This window comes from Hyla sarda, chromosome 11 (assembly GCF_029499605.1).
Source record: "Hyla sarda isolate aHylSar1 chromosome 11, aHylSar1.hap1, whole genome shotgun sequence".
Lineage (NCBI taxonomy): Eukaryota > Metazoa > Chordata > Amphibia > Anura > Hylidae > Hyla > Hyla sarda.
Genome location: NC_079199.1, coordinates 87,088,106 through 87,105,914, shown reverse-complemented (window position 1 = coordinate 87,105,914; position 17,809 = coordinate 87,088,106). Strand labels below are relative to the sequence as shown.

The 17,809-nt window shown below is 44.1% G+C and overlaps 1 protein-coding gene across 5 annotated transcripts in view; it reads right to left on the bottom strand.

The window, feature by feature from the left end:
• Nucleotides 1-307: 307 nt before the first annotated feature.
• Nucleotides 308-17,809, bottom strand: part of LOC130295370 (cathepsin K-like) — a 49,288-nt gene continuing 31,786 nt past the window's right edge. For 2 of the 5 annotated variants that reach the window (XM_056546051.1, XM_056546055.1), the window contains exons 2-8: nt 15,633-15,759; nt 15,397-15,519; nt 14,417-14,578; nt 10,307-10,525; nt 5,968-6,133; nt 3,728-3,833; nt 308-1,515 (exon numbers count right to left, since the gene is read on the bottom strand). In XM_056546051.1, coding sequence (XP_056402026.1) covers nt 1,416-1,515; nt 3,728-3,833; nt 5,968-6,133; nt 10,307-10,525; nt 14,417-14,578; nt 15,397-15,519; nt 15,633-15,759 — 1,003 coding nt within the window. In that variant the 3' untranslated portion in view covers nt 308-1,415. Of the gene's footprint in view, nt 1,516-3,727; nt 3,834-5,967; nt 6,134-10,306; nt 10,526-14,416; nt 14,579-15,396; nt 15,520-15,632; nt 15,760-16,942; nt 16,966-17,809 lie in introns of those variants that run through there. The other 3 variants (XM_056546053.1, XM_056546054.1, XM_056546056.1) reach the window with 2 other exon arrangements.

The window sequence follows — 17,809 nt, the reverse complement described above, 5'->3', positions numbered from 1 at the left end:
TATAGGTCACTGAAGAGATTTTGTATGCAGAAGGGTCCTTGTTCATATTTCTCCTCCTCTGGTTAAGAAACACCTTCTTGGAGCTGGAAACTTTACGCACTTTGCACTCACAGTGTGGACTAGAAACAATCTTTCAGGCCATGTTCACATTGCGTAAAAATGTGCAGAATGTCCGCCCAAAAAACAGGGGTAGACATTCCGCACATTTACCAGAAATCTTTTATTATTCCTCTGTTCTTCATAAATTCTGTATACCAAATTATATGTCACATAATGAAATAATCGCAGAAATCACAAAATTTAAAAAAATTTATTTTTTTACTCATCAGTGAAAAATAAAAAAATAGAATCACATTTTAAATTGCAGAAAACATTCAGACAGAAATTTTAGATTGAGATTTGGTACAGTTTTGGTTTTCCAAGCCCACGCGTTACAAGGTGTAAGAGTCACGTGATATGTATCAGGAGACACATGGGAGGTTTCATCCATGTGTCAGGCATGTTAGAAGGGTTATGTGGGTGCTTGTTGGACCCTCACCCCTTGATGGGTGGTCTTGGAAAAGATGTCCATTTTTTTGGATCTACTAGGGATTACTAGCATAAACACTGAACTCATCTGCATATTCTGGTGATAGCTCTTCACACTTTGAGAGTGTTGGACCATATGAGTGGTTGAAATACATCTTCAGTAGAGTGTGTACAGTCTATGGGGTCTTTATTTAGGCAAGGGAAGGTGGTGCTAACTCCTCCCGAGTTGTTATGTGAATGGTAGGGAGATGTTCCTGTGGACTCCTCATGAAATAGAAGTCCAAAGAATTGCCTATCTGTTATATGTTCTTTAAACCCAATTTCCTGACAAATGCTTAAAGGGGTACTCCGTCCCTAGGCATCCAAAGGATAGAGGATAAGATGTCTGATTGCGGGGGTCCCGCCACTGGGGACCCCCGCAACCTCGGCTGCGGCACTCCAGACGTCCGGCTCATGGAGCGGGGCGGAGGCTCGTGACATCATGGACACGCCCCCTCAAATGCAAGTCTATGGGAGGGGGCGTGACAGCCGTCACGCCCCCTCCCATAGACTTGCATTGAGGGAGCATGGCCGTGACGTTACGAGCCTCCGGCACGGCACCCGATGCTCTAAATGAATGCCGGGTGTAGCAGGGAGTTCGTAGGGTCCTTTGGATAGGGTATAAGATGTCTAGGGGCAGAGTACTTTTATAAGACATGACTGAGACCATGCAGGAAACGAAATACAAAAATGCAAAATGTTTTCATTCTGGACAAGATAAGTAAATGGACGTGTTTATGCACTAGGATCCAACAATCAGATATGTAAACTTTCGACAGGTTTTATACTGGAAGGAGTGCAAGATGGGCCATGGTTCCAATATCTGCTTCACCTGCTTCCAGCACAGGTCACATGAGGGGATAGCTGGCAAGGTTGGCAATGCCGCAGGCATTTCCTTTATCCCTGGCCATTAGGATATAGCCTTTGTTGCCCCAGGTGTCTCCCCAGCTATAAAGGTAACAAAAAGACATATCACAATCTGATAATATATCAGGTCTCAAAATATATTAATATTGTCTGCGTTCCTTAATAGCAGTGTTACCCAACCAGTGTGCCTCCAGCTGTTTCAAAACTACAACTCCCAGCATGCACAGACAGCGAGTAGTAGTTTAGCAATAGCTGGAGGCACACTGGTTGGGAAATACTGCTCTATAGAGTCAAAATATTTTTTATGCTGTGCCCCTCAAGAGAATTAAAATCACATTCTATTTCTTTTTTTTTTCTAATATGCAGTTATGTCCTATTAGTGGTGGCTGCAGGTAGACAGTGTGTAAAATTTTAACCGCTTAGCTCCATACCCAGTTTTGTCCTTATAGGGGTACTCCTCCCCTAGACATCTTATCCCCAGCCACGGGACTCCCTGCTGCACTCAGCATTCGTTTAGAGCATCAGGTGCAGCGCCGGAGGCTCTTGAAGTCACGGCCACGCCCCTCAATGCAAGTCTATGGGAGGGGCGTGATGCCCCCTCCCATAGACATGCATTGAAGGGGTGTGGCTGTGACGGCACGAGCCTCCGCCCTGCATCGCCAGTCATCCGGCACGGAGCAAAGTTCGCTCTGTGCACCGGATGTCTGGGGTGCCACAGCCGAGATCGTGGGGGTTCCCAGTGGCGGGACCCACGCCATCAGACATCTTATCCCCTATCCTCTGGATAGAGGAGAAGATGTCTATGGTATCACCTTTAATAATTAGGTAATTTTTTTTTCATCTCCACCTTCTAGGAGCTTTAACCTTTTGTTTGCCATTTTGGTGCACATATACCATATGGATTAACTTTTATTACTCTTTGGACTCTCTATTAAAGGGATTGGGGAAAAACAGCAGCTCATTTTTTAAGCCTTTTATAGTGCAATGTAATTGGCATATTATTCTTTAGGTCAGTACAATTACAATAAGTGCAGAGTCCTAGCTTTATTACTGTAAATAGAGATGAGCGAATTTACAGTAAATTCGATTCGTCACGAACTTCTCGGCTCGGCAGTTGCTGACTTATCCTGCATAAATTAGTTCAGCTTTCAGGTGCTCCGGTGGACTGGAAAAGGTGGATACAGTCCTAGGAGACTCTTTCCTAGGACTGTATCCATCTTTTCCAGCCCACCGGAGCACCTGAAAGCTGAACTAATTTACGCAGGATAAGTCATCAACTGCCGAGCCGAGAAGTTCGTGACGAATCGAATTTACTGTAAATTCGCTCATCTCTAACTGTAAACATATAAAAAAAAAAAAAAAAAACTTTTCTGCAGGACAAGGTACGTTTTTATTGATACCATATTGGGGCATGTAGAATTTTGTGATTACTTTTCTTCTTCTTTTTTTGTGTTTTGTGTTTGTTATTAAGGTGCTGCGTTTACCATTTTGGTTCAGGCCCCTTTCACACGGCCATTTAAGTCTCATATTTTTATTTTTTTTGTGTGACTTTAGCAGCCGTTCTTGTGACGGGGAGCAATGGGCAACAACGGGATCCGACGGCTCCCATTTACCATTATGAGGGGCGTCATTGTTTTTTGACGGGAATAGCGGGAGAAAAAGACGAAGCTTGCAGTATTTTTTCTCCCGCTATTCTCCGCGGTTCTCCCGACGGCCGTCTCTCTGCCATATCATAACGGCAGTGTGAAAGAAGCCTAAAGAACAAACATTTTTTTTTACTTCAGGTCAGTGCTGAATCAACAATACCATTATGTATGTTTTTTTTTATATAATAGGGAACAAATAGTTTGTATTTAATTTTATTTAATATTCTTTGAAATATTTATTTCTTAATGTTATTTAACTTTTTTGCAACCACTTGGAGCATTGTGCCATTAAGGGGGGGGGGGGGTGCTCCCTCTGTTATGTACATGTGTAGTATTTTGCTGGAACTGCCATGTAAGTGATATTTTGGGAAGGGGTATACCATGCACCCTCCATGCATCTCGAAGAGAGTGCTAGAGAAACACGAGTACGACATAGAGATGTATGGAGGGGACATTTCAGCCCTGCGCTTCATGCCCAGGAAAATTCGGGCCCCATTATGCAGATCACAGGGGGTCCAAGCATTTGGACCCCACAATAAGACACTTAGTGGCAAATGCTGGAGTACCCCTTTAAGCACTACATCACCTACTATATACATGGCAACTACATGTCCCGTCATCCTTTACTATCACAATGGCCAGTTTACCTGTTCTTTACAATCCAGTATTTGGCTTTCTTCTGCACTCCATACCCGACCACAAGCACAGCATGGTTTATGTCTTCGGCGTCACAATTTTTGTCATAGTATACACCTAAATATAAGAACAATAAATAATGTAACATTAATGAAAATAAATGTGCTTTTATGGGTCCGAAGCTGCGTCTCATATGAGGACCTACTACTGTGTAGGTCCCCCTCATGCCACCAAAGCAAATCTGTCCTGTTGAAGCATGAAGCCAGCAAAACATTAGCAATGGTTGTGGCCGTGAGGTGCGGCCTCCATGGATCAGACGTCCAGAACATCACATAAATACTGGATTTGAACGAGATCTCTGTAATTTGGAGGTCAACATGAACCCAACCATCCACATGATGTAAAAGAAAATGTGATTCATTATACCAGGCCACCTCATTTCAACACTCCATGGTCCAGTTCTGATGCTCATGGCCGTCAAGCCCCCTGCCATAGACATGAATGGAGGGGGCGTGGCATGACGGCACTTTGAGGTGTGGCCGTGAAGTCATGTCTCCGTCTCGGATGCAGTGCCTGGCACAGAATGACGGGGACTGCACCGAGATTGAGGGGTTCCCCAGCGGCGGGACCCCTGCGATCATACATCGCATCCTTTGGATAGGGGATAAGATGTATAAAGCCGGAATACACCTTTAATTTATAGGCAAAAAGATTTGCTGAAACTTTCTGATGTATTTTGGCCCTCTGAATGTTTTTGAGCAATTTTTTTTACACTTTTTAAAACATTTAAAAAAATTGGGAATGGGTTTTTCCATTGAGCTCACCGTACATTAATATAAAATATATATATATATATATATATATATATATATATATATATATATTTACAATTTCGGGTATATTTCTTAAACCACAAATAAGACTTTTTTTGGCAATTTTACAGTTCAAAAAAACCAAAGCACTGTGTGTGAATATAGCCTTGTCCTGACTACACATTTGCGGCCCAGTATATCCTGCTCCTTGACAGGCGCCATTGTCATAAAATAATCAATGTGATACATTTCATCTGTAATTTTAAAGAGTACTGGTCACCAAACTAAACTTTTAAATATGATGTAATTATAAGACACTTTGCTATTTACTTGCTGTTAAAATTCTCAACCTTTATATGTTTTTAATGTGACTGAAAAAACGTCCACTAGGTGGCTCTTTTCTGTTCCCTGCCACAAGTCAGACAGTTAGTTTGATCTACTCCCGACCTGGCAGGAGACCAATCTCAGGAAGTGTGTGCGGGGCATGGGGAGGCACAGCTCTCACAGGCTTCAGTGATGTTGCTCCTGTTGGGGAACGCCCACTTTCTCCTGCTGGGAGCTCACACAATGTGAGCAAGGAGAAAGGTATGAAACACAGCTTTTTAAAGCTCAGGAAAAAAACTAAGGGCAGCAGGGGTGTTAGAAGTAGCTAGGGAATATAATCTGAGTTAGTTTAGAAAATATGGTTTGATGACAGGTACTCTTTAATGTTAAAACTGACTGGTGTATGTTTTTACTATGTAAACATAATATAGTAAGAATTCATATTATGACAAATGAAAATGTTTTTCATAAGGGCCATTAGGAAGGCCATAGGGGGTGCTAAAATGCTACACAATACTATCCTGTGAAGCTAGTGAGACTTAAAGGGGTATTCCAGGCAACACTTTTATATATATATATATATATATATATATATATATATATATATATATATATATCAACTGGCTCCGGAAAGTTAAACAGATTTGTAAATTACTTCTATTAAAAAAATCTTAATCCTTCCAATAGTTATTAGCTTCTGAAGTTGAGTTGCTGTTTTCTGTCTAACTGCTTTCTGATGACTCACGTCCCGGGAGCTGTGCAGCTCCTATGGGGATATTTTCCCATTATGCAAGGGATATTCTCCCATCATGCACAGCTCCCGGGACGTGACATCATCATTGAGCAGTTAGACAGAAAACTTCAGACGCTAATAACTATTGGAAGGATTAAGATTTTTTAATAGAAGTAATTTACAAATCTGTTTAACTTTCCGGAGCCAGTTGATATATAAAAAAAAGTTTTTGCCTGGAATACCCCTTTAAAGATGGCACTAAAGAGACACAATTCTTCTTTTTGGAGGGCGAGATTGCATTTTTCCAGGGAATGTTGTCCTGAAGATTCTCCATCAGTAATATCTCCACATCAGTATTTTATAAAGGTTCAAGCAGTCATACCTTTACTGTAAAACTGGAAGGTTGAGAGGGTGGCATCAATGCCTACTGACACTGGTCCCACTGTGCCTACCGCCTTCTTCAGTGCCTTCTCATCTCCTTTCATCACTTCTTTGTAAGATTTACATTTGGCTGCTTTGCCGGCAGTTGTGTAGTTACAGGTCTGATCCTATGATGCAAAGTGGAAAAAGCTTTAACCTTTATTTGTGGTAGGAAAACTTTAACCTTTATTTGTGGTAGGATGCATATGGCAACTTTACTGTTTGCTTTTTTTCAATGCAAAGGAGGAGTGTAAAATTATTAAAAAGGGTATATTTGAAGATGGACAGGCAGGCTGTAGGGGAGGACGTAGGCCTGTATTTTGAATGGGTTTTTGGGTTCAAAATATGTATTTTTCCCTTATGCTGCTATCCTTTTAAAATCCATAATTTTGGGGCTAGGTACTCCGATAACTTATTAAAGTGAGAACAGTATGAGTGTATGATGGTTTTGGAACATAGGTGTTGAAGCACAATTGGAAGAGAGGGGGGAGAGAGAGGAGGGAGAGGGGGGAGAGAGAGAAGGGAGAGAGAGGGGAGAGAGAGAGAGGAGAGGGGAGAGGGGAGAGAGAGAGGAGGGAGAGGGGGGAGAGAGAGAAGGGAGAGAGAGGGGAGAGAGAGAGAGGAGAGGGGAGAGGGGAGAGAGAGAGAGGAGAGGGGAGAGAGAGGGGAGAGAGGGAGGGAGAAGAGAGAGGGGAGAGAGGGGAGAGAGGGAGGGAGAAGAGAGAGGGGAGAGAGGGAGGGAGAAGAGAGAGGGGAGGGAGGGAGAGAGAAGAGAGAGGGGAGGGAGGGAGAGAGAAGAGAGAGAGGAGAGAGGAGAGAGGAGAGAGAGGAGAGAGGAGAGAGGAGAGAGGAGAGAGGAGAGAGGAGAGGGAGAGGGAGAGGGGGAGGGGGAGGGGGAGGGGGGAGGGGGGAAGGGGGAGAGAGGGAGAGAGGGAGAGAGAGAGAGAGAGGGAGAGAGAGAGAGAGAGAGAGAGAGAGAGAGAGAGAGAGAGAGAGAGAGAGAGAGAGAGAGAGATGAGACACCAGGAGTGGTGAACTCTCCCTGAGTTAAATACTCATCCCGTATATATATATATATATATATAATGTTTATATGCTACTTTTTAACCTCATACATCAAGGGAGAGGAGCAAACAGTACACATCAAGCAGGTCGGACATCATTGAAAGAAGAGATGCCCCTGTAAGCAGTTATTTAGTCCTCAAGCTCACAGAATACAAGCTGGGCCTTTTTGGTGCCGTCCATGCTAATACTCTCATGCAGGGATATGCCCAATAATAAAGTTTAAAAAGGACTCCCCCTTGGTGCTTGGTAATACTACCACATCTTGCACAGGAGGACTAGGTGTTTGCTGCCCTCATGTCCTACCCATGACCCTGTGCTGATCACTTTGTGGGATAACCGTAGAGAAAGTTCTTACCACCAATAAAAATTAAAGGGGTATTCCAGGAAAAAACTTTTTTTTTTATATCAACTGGCTCCAGAAAGTTAAACAGATTTGTAAATTACTTCTATTAAAAAAATCTTAATCCTTTCAATAATTATCAGCTGCTGAAGTTGAGTTGTTGTTTTCTCTCTGGCAACAGTGCTCTCTGCTGACATCTCTGCTTGTCTCAGGAACTGCGCAGAGTAGAAGAGGTTTGCTATGGGGATTTGCTTCTAAACTGGGCAGTTCCCGAGACACGTGTCATCAGAGAGCACTTAGACAGAAAAGAACAACTCAACTTCAGCAGCTCATAAGTACTGAAAGAATTAAGATTTTTTAATAGAAGTAATTTACAAATCTGTTTAACTTTCTGGAGCCAGTTGATATGTAAAAAAATTTTTTCCCCTGGATAACCCCTTTAAGGGACACAGCCAAGCTAGGCTGAGCCCCTTAAAGGGGTACTCCACCCCTAGACATCTTATCCCCTCTCCAAAGGATAGGGGATAAGATGTCTGATCACGGGGGTCCCGCCGCTGGGAACCCCCACGATCTCCCAGCTGCACTCACTGTCCGTTTAGAGCGTTGGGTGCAGTGCAGGAGGCTCGTGACATCACAGCCACGCCCCCTCAATGCAAGTCTATGGGAGTGACGAGCCTCTGCCCTGTATCGCCACTCATCCGTCATGAGTTTGCTCCATGCACCGGATGTCTGGGGTGCTGCGGCAGAGATCACGGGAGTCCCTAGCGGTGGGACCCTCTGCGATCAGACATTTTATCCCCTATACTTTGGACAGGAAACAAGATGTCTAGGGGCAGAGTACCCTTTTAACTACCTATCCACGTAAGCGGCCACCAGGATATAATTTCATTGAATTTTATGCTGCCATACCCCAAGATTTATTGAAAGGATTTTTCAGGGATAGATTTACTGGTTTCCTAGCACAACAAAAGTAGTTGGGACAAGCAAATAGGAGAAAATCTAGCATAAAACACAATACAGTGGTCCCTCAACATATGATGGCAATTGGTTCCGAGAGGACCATCATATGTTGAAACCATCATATGTTGAGTACATATGTCTATAGAAAACTGGTATTTGATTCCGGAGCCCCGAGACCATCATATGTTGAGTACATATCTCTATGGAAAACTGGTAATTGGTTCCTGAGTCCATGAAATGGTGGTGGGCTTTGTGCCCAGGCCTGAGGTGAGGGGGATTTGTGCCCAGGCCTGGGGTGGGGGGGGATTTGTGCCCAGGCCTGGGGTGGGGGGGATTTGTGCCCAGGCCTGGGGTGGGGGGATTTGTGCCCAGGCCTGGGGTGGGGGGGATTTGTGCCCAGGCCTGGGGGGTTTTGGCCCAGGCGTGGGGGGTTTTGTGCCCAGGCCTGGGAGTCTTTTGCCCAGGCCTGGGGGTCCTTTGGCCCAGGTCTGGGGGTCCTTTGCCCAGGCCTGGGGGGTCTTTGGCCCAGGCCTGGGGGGCCTTGTGCCCAGGCCTGGGGTCTCTGCTGTTATGTCCTGCGGAGAGGGGGTTATCGCTGACGCTGCCATTGGGTGAGGGGTTAATTAACCCCTCACCCCATGGCAGTGGTAGCGTTAATCCCTCACCCCGCGGCAGCATTAACGCTGCCACGTAAGTGAGCTACTAATTCACACTCACCAGCTCCTCACGTCTTCTCCTCACGGGCGGCGCTCCTCAAATGGCGGCGTAGACGCAGGCTGGCGACCTCACTGTCATGTGAAGTGACGTCGTCACATGACTGCGGATTCGCCAATCAGCATCTAGAGGAGGACTCCGGCGCAACGGCACCCCGCAGCACGGCACCCCGGCAACCCGCACAATGGCACCCCGCACCATGGCAACCCGCACCACGGCGCCCCGCAGCCCGCACTGGTAAGTAAAATCATAGTGATGGCCCCGCAAAAAGTATCGTATGTCGATACTTACTTCAACATACGATGTCGAAAAAAACTTATGTCGAGGCCATCGTAACTCGAGGGACCACTTTATAAAGAACATCCTGACTAAGCAGAGAATGTAGAGGAAGCCTTCTCTGGCCTTAGCATCAAGCAGGCATTCCTACTCAGTGAATAATGTCTATAAATGTTGATATAGAGAGAGCTGTAGGACCGCCCACTTGACTACTTTCCCCAAATGAGCAGAGATTTACATAAAAAATCCTGGAATGTTTTTGAAAAAAACTATGTATCACACTGCTCAGCTTCTGCTGCTTAAAATCGTGCTGACTCCACACTACACTGCATTTTCAGGTTTCCTCCATTCACATTATATGTGTCAGCTAAACCAGTGGAATAAGACGACTGTCTTACGCATGTGGGGGCCTCCCGACCCTGCTCATACACATGGGCCTTCATTTACTAAGAGTGGATTGTAGGTTTCTTTGTGGGTTTTAATTCCCTACAATTTATTTTCCACGGTATTTACTAAGATTTCCCTACATTTTCCACTTTCCCCACATTTTCCTTTTCTTACACATGCTCTGATCTGTAGGATTTTCCTCAGCTAAAATCCACCACATTTTATGTGGAAACCTTAGTAAATATGTTGTTTTTTGTGAAAATGTCGGGAACACGTCCCGTTCCGGAGACCACGCCCCTTTCACCAGCGGTCACGCCCCTTTTTCGGGTTTTTGTTAGCAAAATGGAGAGTTAGTCGGGGTTTTTCAATTCTGGTGCAAATTCTGGCGCAAAATCTGGCGCAGACAGAATTTCTGGTGCAATGCGACAGAATCTAGCGCACAACCTGACAAAACATGTTTGGTGGAGCAAGGATTGGCATGTTGAATTTCAATCCTTTTATCCTCAAGAAGATAATCCACTGGCAAGCACTGCAGAGTAATCCCATATTTAGTACTTACCTCCCCAACATAAGGATAGGCCTCCTCTGAGTCTATGCCTTTATTATCCCGCACATACTGAAAGGCGTTGGTCATGTAACCTCCACCACATCCATCATTCTCCTTTACACAATCTACGAGGTTCTGAGGGCTGAGGACAATAAGCTTTCCCGTTGTTTTCTTGAGTTGTCCCTCTAGAGCACCCACAGAGCTAAAAGCCCAACAGGACCCACAGGAACCCTGAAGCAGAAACAATAGAATAGCTATAAATCTTAATTATCATAATATTGTTATATAATACAAAATTTATTAAGATATGAAGGTCTTTATGCACCACTAAATGGGGTAAACCTCTCAGCACCCCTAACAAAAAGCTGTTTGAAAGAACCCCTAGAACTCCAGTGACCACCATATAGGCACCGCTCTATACGCTTGGTAATGATTTTGCCTGGTATGGTGGTTCAGTTCCAGTCACTTTAATGGGGCTGACATACAAGGAAAGTCAATGTAGGGAAGGAGTAAACGAACAGTTAAATATTCACCGGGTGGTGTCTCAAGGCGCTAAATAATGGGATAGTTGAAGTACATAAGTTCAACTGACTTTATTTTTGTCCAAACACAAACGCGTTTTCGGAGTGAACCTCCTTCTTCAGGTACAAGGACACAAATGAGCTCAACAATACACTACATCCCATATACATATATACCCATGATTACATCATGTGCTTCATTTACATTGAAGTATCATATAAAGGAGATTGCAGTACTAATAAATACATCATTCTCGCTGAACATAACTAATATCAAGTTAACCTAAATATACAGACATTCCGCAGAACATCAATCCATCATTGTAGATATGAATCTCATGCCTGAGTTGTGCGCTCCAGAAACATGCGTTTCACTAGGTCCACACTTCTGACAGGCTTGCGTTTCATTGCATTGTTTTGCGTTCCAGAGGAGACAGGAAGTGACGCAGTTAGTGATCGCAGCCGCTGCCGTCTCCCTATACACAGTACGCGCGCAAACAAGCAAGTCAGTTAAAGATCCATATCTACAATGATGGATTGATATTATGCGGAAGGTCTATATATTTAGGTTAACTTGATGTTAGTTATGTTCAGCGAGAATGATGTATTTATTAGTACTGCAATCTCTTTTATATGATACTTCAATGTAAATGAAGCACATAATGTGAACAGTTTCATGTTTCCTGGTCAGGGAAGAGTTAATGTCTCTGGCTTTTCAGCTTCAGCTTCTGTAAGCCAATAGCCTTCTGGGTGTGTCTATTTATAGTCAGCCCAGCCTAGCCTCAGCGCTGGTGATTATCTTCATTATATCCTGACTTGCTGCTATCATGGACATGCAGCTTATGGAGGCTGGGTGAAACTCTTCTTATTTGAGCTTTTTATCTACTATCTCTGTTTTAGCATGCACTTTGTATTTTCTGGTTTTAGCGATGCTATGTGGCATGCTCTTAGTAGATTTTAAGCTGTGTTTGTTTAGTCGATTTTAGGATTTATTTATCCTTTCTGCTATGTGTCTGTTCACACTGTTTTTTCTTGTATCCGTTTATGTGAAGTTCTGTGTTTTATATTTCTGTTTTCCACTGGGCCAGCATCCTAACCTCAGTGGAGTGTGTTGCTGGCCAGTAGTCTATTTGGATTTATTATTAATGGCTATTCCTATAGTGGAGTGTCCAGTTTGTGTGTCTAGTGTGAACAGTGTCCTATATTATGCATCCCTGTTTCTGCTCCATGGGGACAATCCTGTCTGCTGGAGGTTTCCTGAGGGATTGCGATTTCTGTCTTGTGTTCAGTGTGAACAGTGTTCTATAAATATATCCTGTGTATCTGCCATTACAATTACCTGTCCATGGGGACTATGTGTCTACTGGAGGTTTTGCATAGGGAATGCGAATATTCCTGATTAGCGATAGATCCCTGTTTCTGGTCCATGGGGACTTTGTGTCTTCTGGATGTTCTGGGGGATTATGCTATATTCCTGTCTGTTGACTTATCCATTTTTCTGTCTGGTGTTTTAAACTCTGTTTATTAGTTCTTGATTTCAGATCTTTGGTGTTCTGCACATGACTACTGATCTATAGTGTCCTCTGTTCACGACCATTGAGTCCTCTGTTCATGTCCGATGATCTATAGTGTCCTCTGCTCATGTCCGCTGATAGTGTCCTCTGTGCTGCTCATTGATCTGTGTCCTCTGAACTTAATATATTATAGAGTTGTATGTTCCTGTTATGTTTCTGTTTGTGACCGACTATTTAGTAGTATGTGTTTTAATTAGGCCCCTGCACTTTAGGGTCAGTTTAGGGCTCGGTCCCTGACAGTGTTTATATATGTACTGTATATGTGATGTAGTGCATTGTTGAGCTCATTTGTGTCCTTGTACCCGAAGAAGGAGGTTCACTTCACTGTTTGGACAAAAATAAAGTCAATTGAACTTATATACTTCAACTATCCCATTATTGAGCGCCTTGTGGCACCACCCGGTGAATATTTTGTGGTGGCTCAGTACGGGATGGAGTTTCCCCGTACTCTCCTGCCCTGTCAGGCAGTGTCCCTCAGTATCCCCAGGGCTCCCTGCAGTTGTTTTCCCCCATGTAAATATGTTATGCATTTTATTGTGTGTTGTAGCTTTAATAAATGTACCATGTGATTGTTACCCAGGAGGTACTAGTGACCAGCTGACCCCAAAGGTGACCTATGGGCTCCCTGCTAGTCTCCCCCATATAAACCCTGGGTGGAGCTAGCTCGCTCTCTTGTTCCTGAGTTCCAGTGCAGTCAAGTCGTCTTAGTGTGTGTGTCCAGAACATTGGAGGCCTCAAGTCAAGTCCTGCAGCCTCAAGTCAAGTCCTGCAGCCTCAAGTCAAGTCCTGCAGCCTCAAGTCAAGTCCTGCAGCCTCAAGTCAAGTCCTGCAACTACAAGTCAAGTCCTGCAGCCTCAAGTCAAGTGCAAAGTAAGCTAAAGTCACAGCCCTGTCAGTCAATTCAAGTCTCCTGTCTATCCAGTGTGGCCTGCACTAAATTCTCCTGTCTACTACAAGTCCCAGCAAACCTGCAAGGTCTCTGTTTCACTGGTCACCTCCTTGGGCCCAGGCTGTACTGCATAGACTGTAACAACTGTCTACCATCAGTAAAGCTACCGTTGGCGTAGGCGTACCATCCGTAACTTGGCGTAGGTGTCTTCATTGCCCCCGTGCCTAGCCCAGGATCCAGGTGGTTAAGGCTAAACCACGCCCTGGCGTCACGAACACAACATGTTAATACCATCTGCCCCTAGGGTAACATCTGCCCTGCATCACACACCCCGTCATTACCACAATTTCACTATTCATTTACTGCTTCTGACCCCTGCACGGCTGTGTGTGGGGTACATCGAGAGTGACTCGGTGCAGTAACAGCATCCCCCCCCCCCCGGATTATTTGTTCCCCCGCAGCAGGAATGATTTGCTTTGAACGGAGTTGTGGCTGCCCCACAACCTACCCAGGTGAGCGGCCATATTAACTGTGTGTTATACTAACACCATTGTTCGATGCTATATTACCCTATGTGGTGCCCTGCCTCTCTTTTTGTTTTTTTCTCACTACATGAATGTAGGGAAGGTAATGATTTATCAATACCTGTGCAGAGGAGCAGTGGTGCTGTTGCCCATACCAACCAATCAGATAGCTTCTTTCATTTTTTTCAATAGGTCTCTGAAAAATGTAGGGAGCTACGGGCAACTGGACCACTTTTCCTCTACGCTAGTTTTCATAAATCCCCCATGTGCTTGCTGGTGGGAAGCAACCGCTATATTCTGCTGATCAGTGTTGGCTGCCAAGAGTCGGACTCCCACCAATATCATTTTTATGGCCTACCTCAAATGGGTTGTCCTGGATTATAAAACATTCTTCGTTTTTGTATTTCAAAAGCAGCATCTCTCCTGTCCACAGGTTTGGTGTATTACTGAAGCTCAGTCCCATTCACTTCAGTGAAGCTAAGCTGCAATACCAGACACAACCATTGGACAGGAGTGGTGCCGTTTTTGCATAAATAAAGAAATAGAAATTTTCCCATCCTGGACAATATTAGTCTTACTGTTATATTTTTCTTAAAGGGGTTTTATTGTCTTACTTGATTCCTGATTGGTGTGACATATCCTTTTTTCCTATAGTCAATAGATTGAGGGAGAGCACCCGTCTCATCTTCATCTTCAAGAGCAGCCGTGTAGTTCCCAGATCTGTTTTGGGGTGGAACTTTGAGGCCCGTCATGGTCCTTGCAACTTCTTCACTAGTCTAAAAGGGAATACAACCTTTAGTAAATGCCAAAGGTTTGGCTTACAAGTTACCATTGAATTCATAGTATAAGAAACAAAAGGAACCAACTTAGGCTTCTTTGGCACTGCCGTTGTGCTCCGCCCGAAAACGGCCTCCCACCTATCTAATGCTGCTGCCCAAACATCTATTCTCAAGATCATTGTTAGAGAGTGGGGACAGCCATAAGAGATATGTACCCCAATAATCTTGCAATTGGCAATGCAATTGGACTCAAAAGTAAAAAAAAAAAAAAAAAAAAAGGTATATTAAATGTGCCTCATCTCCTCCTAGTGGTGTGGAGCACGCTTTCAGGCAATACTCTGGAGGCACATCTGCACAATATGCATTTTATACTACTCCCCCCATGTTCTTGATTTAAGGTGGCCATACACCCTTCAAAAGCTGTCGGCTGAACATTCTCTTGGTCAACAGCTGATCTTTTCATATACTAGAACACAGATCTACATTCATGTCTCCTGTTATCAGGGGAGGGGTAAGCTACTTCCCCCCCATTCACATTAGTTAGTCATCTGGTTCCACTGAAGTCAGAGGGGGCCAACTTCTCACTAATGTCTATGGGCACCTTCAGTGATGACCAGTTACCTATAGAGACTCCTGTAAGTCCCTATGTACATCAAAGCCATACGATTCTACTGCCATGAATTGCATTTAACATCAGTTGTCTTTCGTGCACGGAGTAAACACATTCTAGACTTGATCTGTATAATGTAGATAATAGAGACAATTTAGGGAGCGTAGGAAATGTTCTTATACATAAACTGATAGTGACAACTTACCATGTCTCCTAACTGGTTCATGGCCAGCTCATAGGTGTGCAGCCCCTGAGAAAACTCCATGTTGTGATTAATGATAAACTTAAAGTTCTTCTCCCAGATTAAGCGCCTCATTGCTTCATCAAACTGGAAATGATAGATAAAACTGGTTATCAAAAAAAAGGCTCCTCTGAGAATAAGCAAACTCCCATAAACTTGCCAAAAAAAGAAAAAAAAGGTCATGTAAAACGCATTGTTACCTTTCCGTTGTATTGTTTCTGATACGTTCTTTTCCATTGCTCCCATTCGGAGTCCAGTGTGTCATCCCAGAATCGGCCAGCACCCACCAGTGGGAGAACCAAGAGCACAAAGTAGAAGATCATTATGCTGCAGGAAGAAAGAATTACGTTATTGGGGTATGCACATTTGGAAGTCTGCTATTCTATAGAACCTCACTTAATCTTAAAGGGGTACTCCGGTGAAAACCTTTTTTTCTTTTAAATCAACTGGTGGCAGAAAGTTAAACATATTTCTAAATTACGTCTATTAAAAAATCTTAATCCTTCCAGTACTTATTAGCTGCTGAATGCTACAGAGGAAATTCCTTTCTTTTTGGAACACTGATGACATCACGAGCACAGTGCTCTCTGCTGACATCTCTGTCCATTTTAGCAACCATGCATAGCAGATGTATAGCACATGTATAGCAGATGTGTGCTAAGGGCAGCATGGTGGCTCAGTGGTTAGCACTGCTGCCTTGCAGTGCTGAGGACTTGGGTTCAAATCCCACTAAGGACAGCAATAAATAAAGCGTTATTATTATAATAACATCAGCAGAGAGAACTGTGCTCGTGATGTCATCAAAGAGCATTCCAAAAATAACAGAATTTCCTCTGTAGTATTCAGCAGCATATAAGTACAGGAAGGATTAAGATTTTTTAATAGAAGTAATTTACAAATATGTTTAACTTTCTGCCACCTGTTGATTTAAAAGAAAAAGTTTTCACCGGAGTACCCCTTTAATCATTTTAATTCTGAAGGATAAATTGTAGTTGGTGGTGGAGCAGAGTAAGAACTGTTGAAAACTGTGATGTGGGGCCAGTGGACAGCTGGGAGTTGTAGTGCCAGTGGTCACCAGGTAAAGCTTCAAAGTGTGGCACCTCTGGCCCAGGCACATGTGGTAACGGGGTGTGATGAGGGCAGATGTTGTTACCCTAGGGGCAGATGGAATTAACCCCTTGTATTCGTGATGCCAGGGCGTGGTTTATCATCGATACTACCCGAAGGTATACCGCTAGATCCTGGGCTAGGCACGGGGCGGGGGGAGGGCAATAATGACTCCAACACCAAGTTATGATCAACAATAGCTTTACTGAGGGTAGACAGATGGTAAAGTCTATACAGTTCAGCCAGGGCCTACGGAGGTGACCAGTGACTCAGAGACCTTAAGGGCTAGCTTCGACTAGTAGTAGGACTGGACAGTTTAATGCAGGCCACGCTGACTTGACAGTTGCTGACAAGGACTGACTTGACTTGACTGATGACTGGCAAAGCTATGACTGTAGCTCACTTGTAATTGACTGTGGCCACAGACTGGACTTGAGGCCTCCAATGACTTTGGACACACACTAGGACTCAACTTGACCTCGGCAAATCTAAGAGTGCGCGTTAGCTCCATCCAGGGCTTATATGGGGGAGACTAGCAGGGAGCCCATAGGTCATCTTTGGGATCACCTGGTCACTGGTACCTCCTGGGTAACAATCACATGGTGGATTTCTTAAAGTAGCACATTATATATCCCAATACAAAGCAAAACATATGTACAGGGGGGAAACAAGTACAAGGGGGCCCATGGGACACAGAAGGAGGCTGCTGGACAGGGCAGCAAGGGTATGGAGCAACAACTCCCGTACTAGGCCACCACACACACTTTACCAAGTTGGCACAGTGCTGGGGGAAGAGGTGCACCAGTTGTAGAAGTTGGGGGTTGGGGGGGCACACCTTGTTTAGAGAATCTGGCGGATGGTAGTTGGGGTGCCTGTGTTGTTAATAGTGCAATAATGTTACAGACACAGATTAAGGAAATTCTCAGCAAATCCAGTCCCTTGTACAAAGCAGTGCCTATAGTGCATGTGAGACGGGACTCCTCTCTAGCAGTAATGCAGGGGGGTAAATATATACGCGTTTCCCAAAGGTTATTCTCTCTTCTAGCCTTGTACTGATGTAAGGGAAACGGGGAGATGTATCAAAACCTGTGCAGAGTAAAAGTGTTACCCATAGAAAACAATCAGATCGCCTCTTTTATTTATTTAAAGGCTCTGACAAATAAAAGAAGCTATTTCATTTGTTTCTTTGGGCAACTGGTAAACTTTACCTCTGCACAAGTTTTGATAAATCTCCCCAACAAACCTGAAATGTTACACTAAAGGGATCTTC